The 15,648-nt window shown below is 36.6% G+C and overlaps 2 protein-coding genes across 4 annotated transcripts; both read right to left on the reverse strand.

Annotated features, from left to right (window-relative positions):
- Positions 1-187: 187 nt before the first annotated feature.
- Positions 188-8,706, reverse strand: LOC101250908 (putative DUF21 domain-containing protein At3g13070, chloroplastic). Of its 3 annotated transcripts, none has more exons than XM_004243995.5 (14): positions 7,924-8,706; positions 6,550-6,650; positions 6,359-6,452; positions 5,902-5,979; positions 5,675-5,778; positions 4,503-4,584; positions 2,617-2,756; positions 2,451-2,529; positions 2,279-2,342; positions 1,718-1,809; positions 1,518-1,583; positions 1,253-1,369; positions 716-895; positions 188-560 (listed from the first exon to the last, which is right to left on the reverse strand). In XM_004243995.5, exons 1-14 carry the CDS (start codon positions 8,455-8,457, stop codon positions 303-305), a joined length of 1,989 nt encoding a protein of 662 aa, XP_004244043.1. In that variant the 5' UTR covers positions 8,458-8,706; the 3' UTR covers positions 188-302. The 3 variants fall into 3 exon arrangements, with proteins under 3 accessions (XP_004244043.1, XP_010324278.1, XP_025887960.1); XM_010325976.4 differs by having other exon boundaries at positions 6,359-6,471; positions 7,924-8,636; XM_026032175.2 differs by having other exon boundaries at positions 6,534-6,650; positions 7,924-8,636.
- Positions 8,707-9,119: 413 nt separating this feature from the next.
- On the reverse strand, positions 9,120-15,089 carry ABCC5 (ABC transporter C family member 5). The gene is made up of 10 exons (XM_010325975.4): positions 12,541-15,089; positions 12,377-12,463; positions 11,652-12,290; positions 11,369-11,533; positions 10,974-11,268; positions 10,656-10,870; positions 10,261-10,566; positions 10,101-10,164; positions 9,779-10,018; positions 9,120-9,696 (listed from the first exon to the last, which is right to left on the reverse strand). The coding sequence occupies exons 1-10, from the start codon at positions 14,920-14,922 to the stop codon at positions 9,572-9,574; spliced, it is 4,518 nt and encodes a 1,505-aa protein (XP_010324277.1). The 5' UTR covers positions 14,923-15,089; the 3' UTR covers positions 9,120-9,571.
- Positions 15,090-15,648: the final 559 nt, after the last annotated feature.

Genomic DNA, 15,648 nt, shown 5'->3' on the forward strand with positions numbered 1-15,648 from the left:
TTAGATTGATGTTACACTTGGCTAAAAGTATACCTAAAGGTCACAATATGATGGCTCATCAAAGTAATCAAAAGATGAATCTTTGAATTGCCTAAAGGCTAAAGGGTCACAATCATGTTATTTTTTAATTGATTCAAGGACAAATAGAGTCATTTGGACTTTCTCGACGAAAGTAAAAAAAAATAAGTTTCATAAGTAACATTTTCATTTCATTTTTGGAAATCGAACACTATCAAAAGACTTAAAGACGCGTGATTTACATTCAAATTTAAGTAACAAAAAAATGTAAATGATTCATGCAACTATTGTTTATTTGCAACATCGAGGTTGTTGTCCTCGCGTTCAGCCATAACAAAATTGTTGGAATTGTCATCCTCATCTCTCCTCTCCATGAAAGAGATCTCGTCGTGGTTGCTTCTATCTGAGCCTCCGTTACTCTTCCTCTTCCGAGTCATGATTTTTGGAACGAGACGTGTTACCTCACTTGACTCTACTTCTACATCGTCATTGATCCGTTCAAATCGAACAGCACTAACCTTTCTGGCATTCCCTGCTAATATCTACACCAAATTTGACAAGATCAGCTACTATACCAACTAAATATCTGCTTATTGTGAAGTTCTTAAGTCTAGTAAGTTCATGGAAATGACGAAAGCTTCAATTTTAGAAGGTAGTTGACGCGTTCAGTGTTAGTTCTTAGCCATAATAAACATACCTCAAGCTTAAACGTTTGGTTCTTCTCATTGTGGTCTGATCGATCAGATTCTGTGTCATTGTAATTGTTGTTCTCGTCTTCATTTCCCCTTTCCAGTATAAGCTTAATCGTCTCACCTGTCCTTGGGATATATCCAAATGCTTCGCAGACAAAACCAGAGACTGTCTCATATTGATGGTCCTGATACCGAAAAAAGAGAAGACGTCAATTAGTGGGACGATTCTAGAATGATTAGCATTAGTTGAAGGCAGTTTCCCCAACCAAAATCATGTTAACACAAGCAAACATAATAGTTATTTGCAGAGCGAGAGGGTTGACAGCTAGGAAATGTTTAAGTTATTTTGTCGTCTCTGCTCAAAAAGGGAAGAATGAAAATTCAAGAGCTCCGAGGCCCCATCCATGTTTTCTTGAACGATGAAATGAACAGAAGGACCCACACAAACTACTCCTGACAAATTAGGGACTACGAGTATGGTTAAAATAGCAGTAAAATGTAGTTTAAAGACAGAAAATTTAACTCTCAGAAGAATAGCACACCTCTGGCATTTTAATATTGAGATCTTCAGAGAGCTGGTCAATGGAGGTATTTGCATCAACATCGTATATTCCCTCAGCCCGCATGACAATATAGCCAGTTTTTTTCTGGATTTCCTCCTGTCACGCAACAAGAAAATACATATACTTCCACATACTAAATATCTATGTATTCTATAACTGAAGAGGGGTATCCATCAGAGGTAACTATGAACCTACAAATAACTAGCTGTTCAGAGAAGTGGAAAGAGGGACTCATAAGTCTTACTTTTGAATCATTTTCGTCAAAGATTTCGCCAACAATTTCCTCGACCACATCTTCAAGGGTTACAATCTGTTTCATAGAGATAATGTGAAGACATTGTTATAGATAATTAAATGATAGATACACACAGTGGATAAGAAATTTTGATGGAATTAACAAAGCACTACAACCAAGAAACAGAAACGATGAGAGAGAAAACTTACTCCAATGGTTCCTCCATATTCATTAAGAACAACAGCCATGTGTACCTTTCTGATGCGGAACTCTCTAAGAAGGTTCCACACTGACATAGAATCTGCATTGTTACAAGATTACTTTGTTTGCCTCCTTGGGTACTATTGTGAGTGGAAAGAAAACACGAGCAATGTTTATGCATTTTATAAGCATAAAGCATAAAATCATAATGTTTTAAGGGAGACAGATTCTAGGAAATAAGAATGATTCCCGCCGATGGCAGCTGGTTAAATAGGAATAAATCACATCTCAACAGTGTGAGAATCTGAAAGGCAGTACTACAGTCAGCAAAGTGGCTTCGGTATTGTTAATTATACTAAAAAGTATGTACATCTATTTGTTGATTTAGTTATGGTAGACAGTACATGACGTCTCTGATAAGGATATGAAGTGGTACTTAAAATACCTACTGATCAGCAACTTATATCAGTAATTTAAATTATTGACTTTGCAGATCCATGGTTTAGGTGACATAGAACTACAATTTCTTATTTATACATCAGTCAACATCAGGAAGAAATGTAAATTACCGGGAACAAAGTATGCAGGTTTATGTGCAATGTCTCCCACAATAGAACTTTCCAGCAGTTCTCCCTTCAAAATTAAAGAGAATTTTCAGCATGCTATGAAATTTATGTGTTCAATTAGAAATGACACCACGATAATTTTGAAAGAGACTGGCTGAAGTTGTGGATGCTAAACCTTTTGTACATAATCTAGGAGATCCATGGCATATGCAATGCCAACAATATTATCTATACGTTGCTCAAAAACGGGCACCCTGAAAATTCATAGCCAAACTCTTTTAGCACCTTTTGAAGGAAACTTCTTCTCTATGCAAAAACAAGCAATTAAAAGTCTATCAGACCTGGAGTACTGATGTGTCACCCACAAACTATGGAAATCAACTAACGTTGCACTGGCATCGATTGCAACAACATCAACAAGAGGTGTCATTACCTCCCTGACATGAGTGTCTTTAATCTCCAACACATTTTCAATCATATCCTGCAAGAAAACAGAGCCATAGAAGGTTCATCTGAATTAAGTTTTAGGAGATATATATCAATTGCTCTGCCCCAGTCCCAAACAAGTTGGGATTGGCTATATGAATCCTCACGTCTCCATTTAAGCACAACTCATGTCACTGTCATTACCAAACCAAAATAAAATTAAAAAAATTACAGCAGAACTCATGTCACTTGCAAGACAACACATTTTCAGCCATGTCCTGCAAGAGGACAGACATTAATGGGTCAGGCTTTATTTTAGGAGATATTATCTCCCCATAAAAGCAAGCAAAAGATGATAGTGTTTGGTTAAGATTTGAGGAGATTTAGTCTCACAGAAAGTCATAAAATCAACATTTGGTTGCTCCTTTTTGTTTTCCTCATAAATAATACTTGCATAAGTTATGCAGGAATCAACGTATTATTTATTTGAGATAGATTGTGTTCCCATAGTTGTGTCTAAAAGAATGAGAATTAATTTGTAAAGGGAAAGATGATAAAACTGATAGTACAACAAAATACTACAAGTGCAAACCAACGCACGAGTAAGTTACAAAAGATACCTACTTCTGCATGGAAATCAACAAAGTAAGAAAAATCAGAGAAATATATTCAAAGCTGGTCAAATCAACTTTTAAGCATTTTTGGCTTATTTAAACCAAAACTGCTTAATCCAACTGTTTTTAAGCTCCAAAAAAAATCCATCAAAGATGGCATGCTAAATTCCTGTAAAAGGTGGCAGCTGTGTCTTAAACCACAAAGTCATTTTTTTGGCCAAGGGAAACAATGTGGTAGGCTGAAGATGCATGTCAAGGCAAAATCGAACAAAGCCTTCCTCTTCCAGAGAAGACGAGCCAAGGCACAAAGCACTGGCTTCAGCACCAATTATACAGCAGATGTAACATTGGAGGGCATGAGTAAGGTGGTGCATAGAAGAAGCAGGGTGAAATTTTTTGTCAATCATTTCTTCATGTTTTGGATGTTATGTTTGTTTGACAGTTCTTCCCAAGAAAAAATCATTAGCATAACTCTCTCATTAATGTTTAGGTCATATATTTTGTTGTCTTTTAAAGAGAGTAAAATAATACACTTGTATGTAGCTACATTCAGTGTTGTCATAGCGCGCCTAAAGTGCGGTCAGCCACGCTTTACCTGTGCTTCAGTCTCAACATCAAGGATCTAAGGCACTTCTCCTTGACAATTCGTGTAACCCTGAAGAGCTGATACTACACAAGTGATATTTCACTTCGTCGTAAACATTTTTCAATTTCTTTGTTCTTAGATTTGTTATTCATGCTTACAATTATTAGTCTTGGACCATGCAAACATATTTGTATTTTTTTCCACTCACTTCTTTCTTCTTCAAGGTCCATGCTTTATTTGTGCTCAAAGCACCAATAGACCTTAGTTTTGTTTTTTTGCATTTTTCGCCTTTGATAACACTGGCTCCATCGACTTCCAACTATGTCACCATGAATCTCCAATAATAACATGCAAGATAAGAACAAAACACAGAGAGTGCTAAAATAGTGCTCATTCAAATGGACATGATAAACACATCTCAAGATGCTGCATTTGGTACAATGGTCACATACATGAAGGCTATTCTAATGGACAACAAATTCTATGTGAACTAGACAAGCTTATGTATGATTAGAATATGCATGTGCTTCACTGGTTCATATTTGGTAACAGTTGAGGTTCAAGCATAAAAAACAGAAACCCAGAAAACACATGAACTCACCTGCTCTTCCTCCTCAATTGCGCCACTTAACTCCGCCCCACGCAGCATCAACTTCAATTCATCCTCAGTGACATATGGTTCACTAGATACCAAAATGAATATAAATTTAGTGACGCAACTTAAAGTTTTGGCAAATGAGAATGATGTAAAATCAATGCTGGATTTAGAATGGTTAGAGACAAAAGTGAAGGAGGATCCAACTAACTTCTGTCAGCTTGTTTGTAATTTCAGTACCAAGAGTACTGGTTCCTTTTCTAATAATATATATTTTATCAAAATAAAATATTTGGACTGAGACTATTGCCCATACCCTCAACCAATGTGAGACCCCAAGACTTTTCACATATTGTATTTATAAACATAGTTTTAACTTTTCTACAAGTTATTATGGATGAGAACGCTTAATAGTTGTTTGGCCATAGGATTTGGGGCTCGAAAAAGTAGGATTTCAGTTTATTTTACTCAACCCAAAAGCTGCTCAAAGAGGAAGATTGCACTGACCATATGAGACCCCAATTCAATTCGTTCACCTTTGATGTGGGATTCATTCCATCACCCCCACCCCCATCCCATCTGCCCGACTCTATCTGGTCCATGGGCGTGAAAACTAACAGGGGGCTCACATCGACTCTAATTCACGATAAGAAATGAATTTTGGGTCTAACTCAACCCCTAAAGTTAGCTCATGGGGAGAGGATTACCCAAGATAATTTCCACAAATTGTTGGGTTCTCGTTATGTTTATGAGAAAAAATACAACTTAAGAAACCCAAATGACATGTCCAAGCAAAATTTCAATTTCAAATCATCAAATCATGTCTAAACGGGCCCTTGGAAATCTAAATTATGTGGAGAGAAAACCTTATGCTTTTCATGTATCTTTTGACAATAATGCATTTATGTAATTAAAAAAAAACAGCAGATTGCTCACAATGATTTCTAAGGATAAGCATGTATAATGTAGATAGCCTTTCAAATAAGACATGCATGTGAACTTGCCATATTCAGAATTACATGATCGATTAGAAATATTATAAGAGTGTGTTTCGTAAATATGCTCACAAAAATATAAATTATGATATACATATTCCAACTGAAAGAATAGTAAAAAAGATTAACACTGTGAGGCAGAGCTCATGAAAAATAGCAAGACTTGATTTATGATCACCCTACCTTCTTCCTTTCAAGCCGAGGAGTTTTAGCATTCCCATTGATAGATATGTCACAACTCTTCCAACTGGATATAGTATCAAGGAAAGCCATGCAACTGGCCTAACCTAGAGGCATTTCAAATCAGATTTCATCTAAGATTTTTCGAGCATTATCAGCTACATGGAAGAACTTGATCTGTAATATTTAACTATTAATAAGTCTTGGTTCCAACCAAGAGTTCAACTTACCACAAACCTAGCAACTTCTGTGGCATTGTGAACAGCAATACTTTTTGGAGTAATTTCCGTTAAGAGCAGGATCGCAACCTTGCAGCATAGACAGAAAAAAGGTAGCACGTTAGCAACACTGGCAGAATATTGCATTGCAACTGACACAAGCAAGAAGAAGTAAAAGGGGTCTGAGTTTATTCAATTTCCAGTTCTTGTCAAACAAAGGGAGACGGACTGAAGTATCTTCAGCAATAGAGTTTTATCACAGGAGCAAATCAGACTCTTTTTACAAGTCAGGGAATGAGATCAGACTCCTTTGGGATTTTATTTTGAGAAAGGTAACAATAGACTCCTTTGAGAACTACACTTTGATCTGTATTCAACCCATCAAGCATATGCTTTTTAGCCTAAACAGATTAGGAAAATATATGTGTATGGAAAAATCTAAGAACAAAGTAGAAGGAACATGACATACCGTCATAACTCCAGTTGCTGCACTCACACCAGCTTCACCAAATGCCGCAGTTGCAGCCTCAGTAACTAATGCTGTAGCTGCAATATTGACAACGCTGTGCACACAAACCAAATCTAAAATAAGGAATAATCTTCAACTACAAGTGCAGAGAAACAGTTTAAGTCATGATTACAACATCAAATGAGCAGTACGTTGTTCCAATGAGTATAGTTGTAAGGAATCGAGTAACATCACTTCTCAACATTTTGAAGACTCCTTCATTGTCAGATTCTTTTTCAGCTAACTCTCGCACCTAACATTTATAAGTAGAAACAACTAATTGCATTAATAGACACGTGAAATAGATATGCAAACAATTAAATAACAAGTTCTGTTCTTTAAAATGATAGAGAAGAAAGAAAAAGCTTTTGAAGGCAGAGTACTAGAAAGAAAGGTTTTCTCATGCACCTAGAGCCCTAGATAATTCTCAGTATGAAATTTTTGAATTTAATTGAAATTGCAACTCAATATAAGCTTCTAAGTGGCTAGCTGAATAAGTGCTACCTACCAATATTGAGCCATAAGGTCCAGCTGAGCCCAGAATACATAAAACAAATGTGAACACTCAAAGCTAAAGTCGGGCAATTTTTTCTATCAAGTTAATTACTAGGGAAATCTTAATAGACAAGGTAAACAATAATTTCATTGATTGCTTCAGTTTTATGTGCAATGTCCTTCACTCTACATCTCCTTATTACTCTGGAAGTCAAGTCTATGTATAAACAAACCAATGTCTATTTTTACTCTTTTATGCCCTTATAGTCTGAAAACTCAAAAAATAGCAAACACAAGAATAATAAACCCTCTAGAATGCTTCCTACTACATATAGCCTTCCTCATCTACAATGTCTCACACTAGTCCACATTTCTACCAACCAGGCAATATGTTACTTTAATTTTTAAGGAGCATGTTTTTAGAGAGTTACCATTTCATTCTAAGCACAACCATGATACCTTCTTTCTACGTTTAGACAGGTGTACGTCTACACTGGTTCAATTTGGAACAACATATATAAACTTGTACAGCTAAAGGGACTCACCCTAAAATTGATGAAATGAAACTACTGAGAAGGTGAGAAGCATAATCATTTATTCATTAAACTTGAGTATTCAGCATGCTAGAATTAATACAAAAGTTCTATGCTATTTTTCTTTATTTACATTAAGAAGTATTTAGACGACCACGGAATATACACACATAACACATAAAGAAACACTCAAACTTGGCCTCAACTAACAAGTAAGCACTCCAACTATGAGTCTGCACATCTAGACACATCAAGCATCCACGAGACAGAGTGGGTACGAGTTGGAGTGTTTATTTGACAGTTCAGACCCAGTTGAGGTGTCCATATGTGCACTCTCACCTTGGAGTGCTCACTTGCCGATTGACGCGAAGTTTGAGTCTTTATGTATTATGCCTAACATATATGTAACAACAGCTACAAAACCAATGCAACTCTTAAAAAGGACAGCTTTTTCTATTGAACAACACAATGCATACAAAGAGGAAGCAAAATAGGTACCTTCCACGGCCAAAGCGTAGTTATTGATGTCTCAGCCATCGAAAAAAATGCAGAAAGACTAAGAAGCGCCGCAAGAATCAAACCTTGTTCTTTAAACATCCTGAGAACCAACAATACCGTAGGCCAATAACTCCTCAACAAAACCAAACCCTGCTCTAAAACACCATATCCTCCATTCAAAACCCCTTCAACAGCAAACACCCTTCTGCACCCAATTAAAAAAAACCCACATATCACCCCTACCAAAATCACCCCTTTTTTCAGCAGGAAATGCATAAATGGTATTTTCAAGCATGAATCTTCAGCATTCTGAAACTCCCCTTTACCCCCTTTAACAGATAAACAAATCCCATTCCTAAAATTACACCTCGAATTGTAAGGAAGAACAAAATTTGACGCAACCCCACATGAGTAACGAAGGTTATTAGCAGATAGCTTAATGGGTTTTCCTAATTGACGAGTATACACGCCTGGATACGAACGTTTATTACAAGTAGTAATGAATGAAGATGGATTAAAAACTGCAGCATCCATGGAAATTTAGCAAAATTAAACAGCTCAAATACCAAAACAAAGCAAAAAGATTTTTGGGTTTTTGAAGAATTGAAGATTTTGTAGAGATGAAATTGAGCAGATGGCAGAGCTCATTGCGTTTAAGCCTTCACCTGCCTCAGTTTTTTCACCTTTTTCTTTTAAGCTCCTCTTCTTTGAATACACAAACAAGTATTACTACGCTACTACTAAACAACTCGCAGTTAATGAAATGACATATTTGACCATCATAGTTACTGTATATGTTTCGAGCCATATTAATTCAGATTCGTTTAATCATTTTGTGTAATGTCATGTTCGAACGTAACTTATGGAATGTTATAATATCAAAAAATAAACTCAGATTCCACTAGAAAATTTATAGGGGCAAAAGTACGAATGACTCCCTGAATTTGGAAAGTCGAGAAGAGAAATTTAATTTATTTCGTTAAAAATCATGATAGTGAATCATGATAAATCTATATTTGAGAGTATGTATTAAAATTCTACCTACAAATAATACATATATGAACTCGAATACATGCAACAGGTGAACAACATAAACGGAATTTCTCAATGATGTCTTCACCCTGCATAAAAAATAGTGCGAGAGTTTGCTCGTTTCATACCGAAAACTCTAATTAGAGAAAATTTGTGGATCAAAATTATTTAGTCAAAAGGAGTTTATTGTAAAAGTATTTCAGTTTTGCTTGTAGAGAAAAATTCAAACACTTGTAAGTTCACTTCCAACTCAATACAAAAAGTTTTACTACTTTTACAATAAGGAACAAAATCCGTGCACTCTTAACTAACTAATCAATTGACTCAACATACATTCAAATTATTGGTAAACAAATACTTAAAACATTTTTTCACATCAAAAAGTCTAAAGAAAACAGATGCCATTTCACTATCAATATTGCACAAATAGATGAACTTCTTTCACTGCCATAAGATTGTTGCAGTTTCCCTCAAGTCACATGCAATGAGCTGCATTTCGCGGGTTCTTGTTCAAGCTCTATCGTCCACGGATGGAAACTCAAAAGAGTGTTAGTGTCTGAGATTCATGTGTACTAGTTTTCATCATCATCATCGTATAACGTGGTCAATGAAAGATTCATGTGTCTGAGGCATTCTCAAAACTTGAATTTGATCTCATACTATACTCAGCCACGAGCTTGGCAAACAACGAGGATTCGTTCTCTAATAACTTGCCTGGAGTGTCATATTCAGCAATCAGCCCTGTAGTATAGCAAACAAAAGAAAGTAAATACCAAGAATTTCCACCTCCGTTTGTTCAAAAAATGCAAATGTTGATTCATACCGTGTTCTAATAGTAGGACCATGTCACTATCAAGAACAGATGTTATCCTATGAGCGATGGTTATAACAGTGGAATCAGTGAAGTGCAGCCTCAGAGTTTGCTGAATTAGATTGTCAGTTGCAGTGTCAACAGATGCTGTAGCCTCGTCTAGGACAAGGACCTTGCTTTTTTTGAGTAGCACGCGGCCAAGACAGACCAGCTGCCTTTGGCCTACGCTCCAGTTCTCTCCATTCTCAGATACTGCAGCAATCCAAAGAATATAAGCATTATAAGTGTCACAGCTTTAAATGTGGAAATCATCGGAACATGATGTGGTTCTAACCTGTAGAATATAGCTTGCCTTCCTTCTTCCTAACTTCGTCTCCTAGTTGACATTTGTCCAGCGCCTGAAACATAAAATTGAATAAAGTTTCTCAATACATAAAAGTTTCATTTTCCAATGTGAAACCAAAATTTTAGAAATAGGCAAACTAAGCTGTTACCTCCCAAATTTGATCATCTGAATGCTCTTCGAGCGGATCTAGGTTGCTGCGTACAGTTCCCTCAAACATAGTCGGATCCTGCGGAATGATACTCAATCTAGACCGCAGATCATGCAGACCAATTGTGGAGATGTTGGTACCATCTATCTTTATTTGTCCAACAACAGGATCAACTATGCGGAAAAGGGTCTGTATTAAAGTTGATTTACCACTGCCTGTCCTACCAACAATTCCAGTCTTCTTCCCACCAAAGAAAGTGCATGTAAGTCCTCGTAACACGAGAGGCATGTGTGGAGCATATCGGACCTATAAAATTTTTCAGATTTATCAACACATACAATGAATCAACAATAATGCACTCTACCTGCATAATACCAGAGAACAACTCAATTTACCTGAAGATTGTTGAACTCAACCTCTCCACGAGATGGCCAATTAGGATCTGGTCTATTAGACTCTATAATAAGTGGAGGTTCACTTGGAAGACCAGCATACTGAAGTATTCTTTCGACGGAAATAATTTTATTTTCCATCATACAAAGATTCCATACAACCCAAGCTTGCAGTACGTTTAGATTAAGTCCATATGTAACAGCTAAGCCAGCAACACCTGTAAGGGCAGGAACAAGGTGAAAACATAGGTGAGATTGTACTCTTTAGAACTATTTAACAAATTTGATGGAATGAAAACCTGATGAAGATAGAGCACTCACTTGGATCGATTGTTCCAACAGGAAGAGAGATCAAGAAAATCAACGCGAAAGCAAAAGTAATCAGAGATAACATATCCAAACGCATGCAAAGCCACTCCATCGCAGCAGCTGTGTGAAACTTAGGCCGAGAATAATTGTCTATTAATCTCATGCTTGCATCCTGGAATCTAGATTCTTGATCGAAACTTCGAATTGTGCTTGATCCTGAAATTGTTTCAGCAAAATGCTGTATTACTGGAGCTTTGCATGTCCCATTTAGACGTGCCAGTTCTCGTGCTGCAGGGATGTAATATTGCTGCAATTAAACAAAACACACCACTTAATTATATAATTCATGTTCACATACGCCACTAAAGTAATAAAATTCAGAGAATAGAAAAAAGCAAAGTAGCAACCTCCAACCAAATGCAAATTGCAATGACTGGGATAAAGACTATGAAGATCTGCCATGCGACTTGTGACATTACTGCAATGATTCCTATAAGCTGTATTATTGTGAAGGCAAAGGATCCAACTTGAAAGGGAACATTTAGATCGATTGCACTTTGATCTGTCGATGCCTGTTGTCATCCAAAGCACATTTGAGCAAATTCCGAAGTTGCTAGTTAATTTTCGATAATATTCATTGGTCATGTAAAGAAACAAGTGGTAAGTAAAGAAATGTAATCATTCACTTACTCTATTTAGAATCCGCCCACTTGGTGTGGCATCGAAGAATGACATTGGAGCACGGAAAATGCAATGATGCATTTTATGGAAAAGCAATGAGGCAGTCTTATATCCAGCGGTAACAAGAAGCATGGATCTAGCGAAGATGCACAAAGCACTTGCAATTCCTAATGCAACATACACAATGATAAGGGTAGAAGAGCCAACAGGAGACGGATCATTCTTCGAAACAGGGGTTGCCCAAGCCATCCAATAATTGCTTCCAATTTGAAGAAGTTGAAAACCAGTTTGTGCCAAAAGTATAATTGGGACAAGGGCACCTCCATATGCCGTAGTTATATATTTCCAGTAAACTGAAAAGCCAACACTACCCTTCTCTCTTTCTTCCTCCTGAACAATTTGTCCCTTTTGTCCAACAATATCATCAACTTTACCATTTTGACCGTCTGAAGTCTGTTTATCCTGCACATTGGTGTTATCACCAGTCATTCCACTACTTTCCTCGCTCTTTTTCAGTGCTTCTCCCTTAACCGTGTCAATTGCAGTTAAAGCTTCTTGGTGAGCACCGACAAGCTCCATGAAGTCACTACCTAATTTAAGAAGATCATTGTATTTCCCAGCTTGACTGATGTTTCCATCCTTCATGACCTTAAGAGAAAAACATATCAAATGAGTCAAACTCGATGTACAAGAAACAAACACTAATTACTCGAGGAACTAAAAGGAAAGAGTACCAAGATCAAATCCGCAGCAGGCAAAAACTCCACTTGATGGGTAACATATAGAACTGTTTTCGAATTCAATAGCCCCATTATACATTCCTGCGATTAAAAGATGGGTCAATCAAGGGCTACGTAAAAGTATAAAGTGTGAAACTAAAGCATATGAAATGACTTACAGTGAAGAGATGGGTTCCGGTATGAGCATCCACAGCACTGAATGGATCATCAAATAGGTAAATATCAGCGTCTTGATAGAGAGCACGTGCAATCTGTATTCTCTGTTTCTGTCCACCGCTCAAATTTATGCCTCTCTCACCTATGACTGTTTGATCACCAAAAGAGAGAATTTCCAGGTCTTTCTTTAAGGAGCACGCTTCAAGAACTTTATCATACTTATCCCTCTGCATCTCTTTACCAAATATTATGTTCTCTTCGATCTTTCCACTCTGTATCCAGGGCGTCTGTGCAACATAAGCTTTCGTTCCACCGAGTTTAATAGTCCCTGATAATTTGGGCATCTCCCCTAAAATGCTAGAGAGTAAGCTTGATTTTCCAGAACCAACAGTACCACAAATGGCAACTCTCATGCCATTAAGCACTCTAAGATTTACATCCTTTAGAAGTGGAGTGGTGGAAGATGCATCCCAAGCGAAGTTCCCATCAACAATCTCAACTGCTACATCAGAACTTCCTTTTGGAAGCTTCTCTATGACATCAGGCTGCAAGTCCTCAAGAGAAAGGAAAGATGCAATACGATCGAGAGAAACTTTGGTTTGAGCAATCATTGAAATTGTATCTGGGAGATTGTAGATGGGCTCCTGGAGAATTCTAAATGTCGCAAGTGCAGACAATATCTTCCCGGATTCAAGTGGGATTCCCATAAGCATTGCAGCACCGAAGGCCGCTACAGAAACAAATGTAGGAGAAACCCAAAACACAAAAGTAGTCGTAGCTGATGTGTACACATATTTCTTCAACCATCCTGCCTCGATACTTCTGAGGTCCAAGATCCTAGACAGAAACTTCATCTCCCAAGCTTGAAGCTTGAGTATTCTCATATTTCTTAAGACTTCAGATGTAGCCTTCATCCTTTTATCTTTCGACTCCATGAGTTTCTCCTGAAACTTCTCCTGCAAACTCCCTAAAGGAATATTTAACAGCATCACTAGTACTGTAGCCACAAATGCTGCAATTGAAGCAAGGCCAAGATTTTTATAGAGTATTAGCAACGCCAGACCAACTTGTATGATCACCATCCAAGGATCATGCATATACCAACCAAAATCACCAATCCTCTCTGCATCAACTGTCATAAAATTGATGATCTCTCCACTAGTATGGCTTTGCTTTGACTGACAAGAAAGCGTTAAACCCTTGTTGTAGATTTTGGCAACCAACGCTGCCCGTGCCCTATACCCTCCCTGCTGCACCTTGAAAAACCAATGCCTTTGTGCCAAAGACTCTACCAACTTTGCAACAAAGAATGTTGCAACTAAAATATAACCTTCATTATCAAAATCTCGTTTTCCATTCAGATACTGAACTAAAGTATCGATGAGGTATGGGCCAACGTAAGAAGCCGAGGTATATAGAAGCACAAAGAATGCTGATAACACTATTTCCTTCCACGCAGTGTAAATCAAAGCCTTCACCAGCATCAACGTCGTCACACGGTTACTACTACCTCCTCCACCACCTACGGATTCTAGTTTTTCTCTAAAAATAGGAAAAGTCCCTCTAACACTATCATCACTGTGAAGCTGAGGAACATCCTCAAGGTCTAATGTCTTCTTGTAGCCAACAGATATAAGGGGTCTCATCCAAGAGAAAGTAAACAGACTAAAAATGTTAGCATTGGCATAAGGGGTCACAGTTTGATCCCCACTAGACTTCTTTGATTCTATACCATTGACAACACTACCATTCAAAAGGGGTTCCTCAAGAATGCTCCCTTCACTCCCTTTTCTAACAACAAGACTCACAACACAAAAGAACAACCCCATAACAGTGAAAACAACATCAGGTACCCAAAATTGAATCTTTTTACCATAAACAAGGTCTATAACAAAGCAATAACAAGAAACAAAGAAGAAAATCCCCCACCATACTCTTAAAACAAAAGGGTACTTATTTTCACCTGAATCAACCAACTTGGTGTTCAAGAAAACAGAAATTAACAACCAAGCTAGAAACTTTGATGCAAAATCAAGAAAAGCTACAATCTTTTCCTCTGACCAACCACTTGTATACCAATAAAAATGAGTTAACAAACATAAGAAAAAACTAAAAATGACAAGACCTATAGAACAAAACAATGTTTGTTTATAATACATAAACCTAACATTCCTTATACTCTGTTTGTTCTCAGCATTGTTACCATTATCATCCTTCTTCATTTTTTTCCAAACCCATAAACCGAGAATCACAAACAACAACCCCACGTGAATAGAACAACTAATTAAACGTAAAAAAATTGGGTTTAATAAAGATTCATCAACACCCACATACCTCAAAGATTGAAAATTAGACATGCCCTTCAACATATTTGCAATTTCCATGATGTTTTTTCGATGTTTCAGAGGTTAAAGGTTAAGTTTTTAAGAGACACGTCTGGTTATGGGGTTTTAGTTTATGAGTACATATATATATATATATCATAGATATATGGAAGGATATACGTGGTGGCCAAGACTGTTGATGGAGAGAGGAAGTGGGAAAAAGAAAATATAAGTCCTCTTTTTTGTTTTATAATGATAAATTTTTCGAAAGTTTATTGACTCGATTAATTTGGATTTATATTCGATGTAGCATATATCGTATGAGTATTAATTTTATAAGTTGAGTCTGAGTATGTTAGGATGTATATAGATAGTAATCTTTTGAGGAAGAGGTTATCGACTCGATTAATATAGATTTATATTTTGTGTTGATGTGATTATTAGGACTCGAATTTGAGAGTTGTGATGAATGTAACACATATCGTGTGAATATTTTAACTTTTGTACAGACAATAAACAATAATATACTTATTTGATTTCATAAATTGAATTCGACAAGGTTAGAATGTATATAGATCGTATTCGTATCTTTACAAAAAAAAGTTTATTTTCAACGGATTTTGAATCAAAATTGAATAAAGATGAAATTTTTTTGTATATTACTATATGTTAATTTGATATTATTATTGAAACTGATTAATAATACTTATAAATAAAATTTTAAATTTATACATATTTAAAATCCCCGATTAAGAATAAAAATTATATAAATATCCATCTATATCC

Source organism: Solanum lycopersicum, chromosome 7 (genome assembly GCF_036512215.1).
Source record: "Solanum lycopersicum chromosome 7, SLM_r2.1".
Taxonomy (NCBI): domain Eukaryota; kingdom Viridiplantae; phylum Streptophyta; class Magnoliopsida; order Solanales; family Solanaceae; genus Solanum; species Solanum lycopersicum.

Excerpts from the sequence above, each read along its gene's own strand:
- LOC101250908 (XM_004243995.5), bottom strand. The coding sequence starts at position 8,457 with ATGGATGCTGCAGTTTTTAATCCATCTTCATTCATTACTACTTGTAAT. Across the intron at positions 4,585-5,674 it reads CTCGGCTTGAAAGGAAGAAG|TGAACCATATGTCACTGAGG; the intron begins GTAGGGTGATCA and ends TTTGGTATCTAG. Across the intron at positions 2,530-2,616 it reads GTGACACATCAGTACTCCAG|GGTGCCCGTTTTTGAGCAAC; the intron begins GTCTGATAGACT and ends ATGAATTTTCAG.
- ABCC5 (XM_010325975.4), bottom strand. The coding sequence starts at position 14,922 with ATGGAAATTGCAAATATGTTGAAGGGCATGTCTAATTTTCAATCTTTG. Across the intron at positions 10,165-10,260 it reads CAGATGATCAAATTTGGGAG|GCGCTGGACAAATGTCAACT; the intron begins GTAACAGCTTAG and ends TTTATGTTTCAG. Across the intron at positions 9,697-9,778 it reads GGTCCTACTATTAGAACACG|GGCTGATTGCTGAATATGAC; the intron begins GTATGAATCAAC and ends GCTATACTACAG.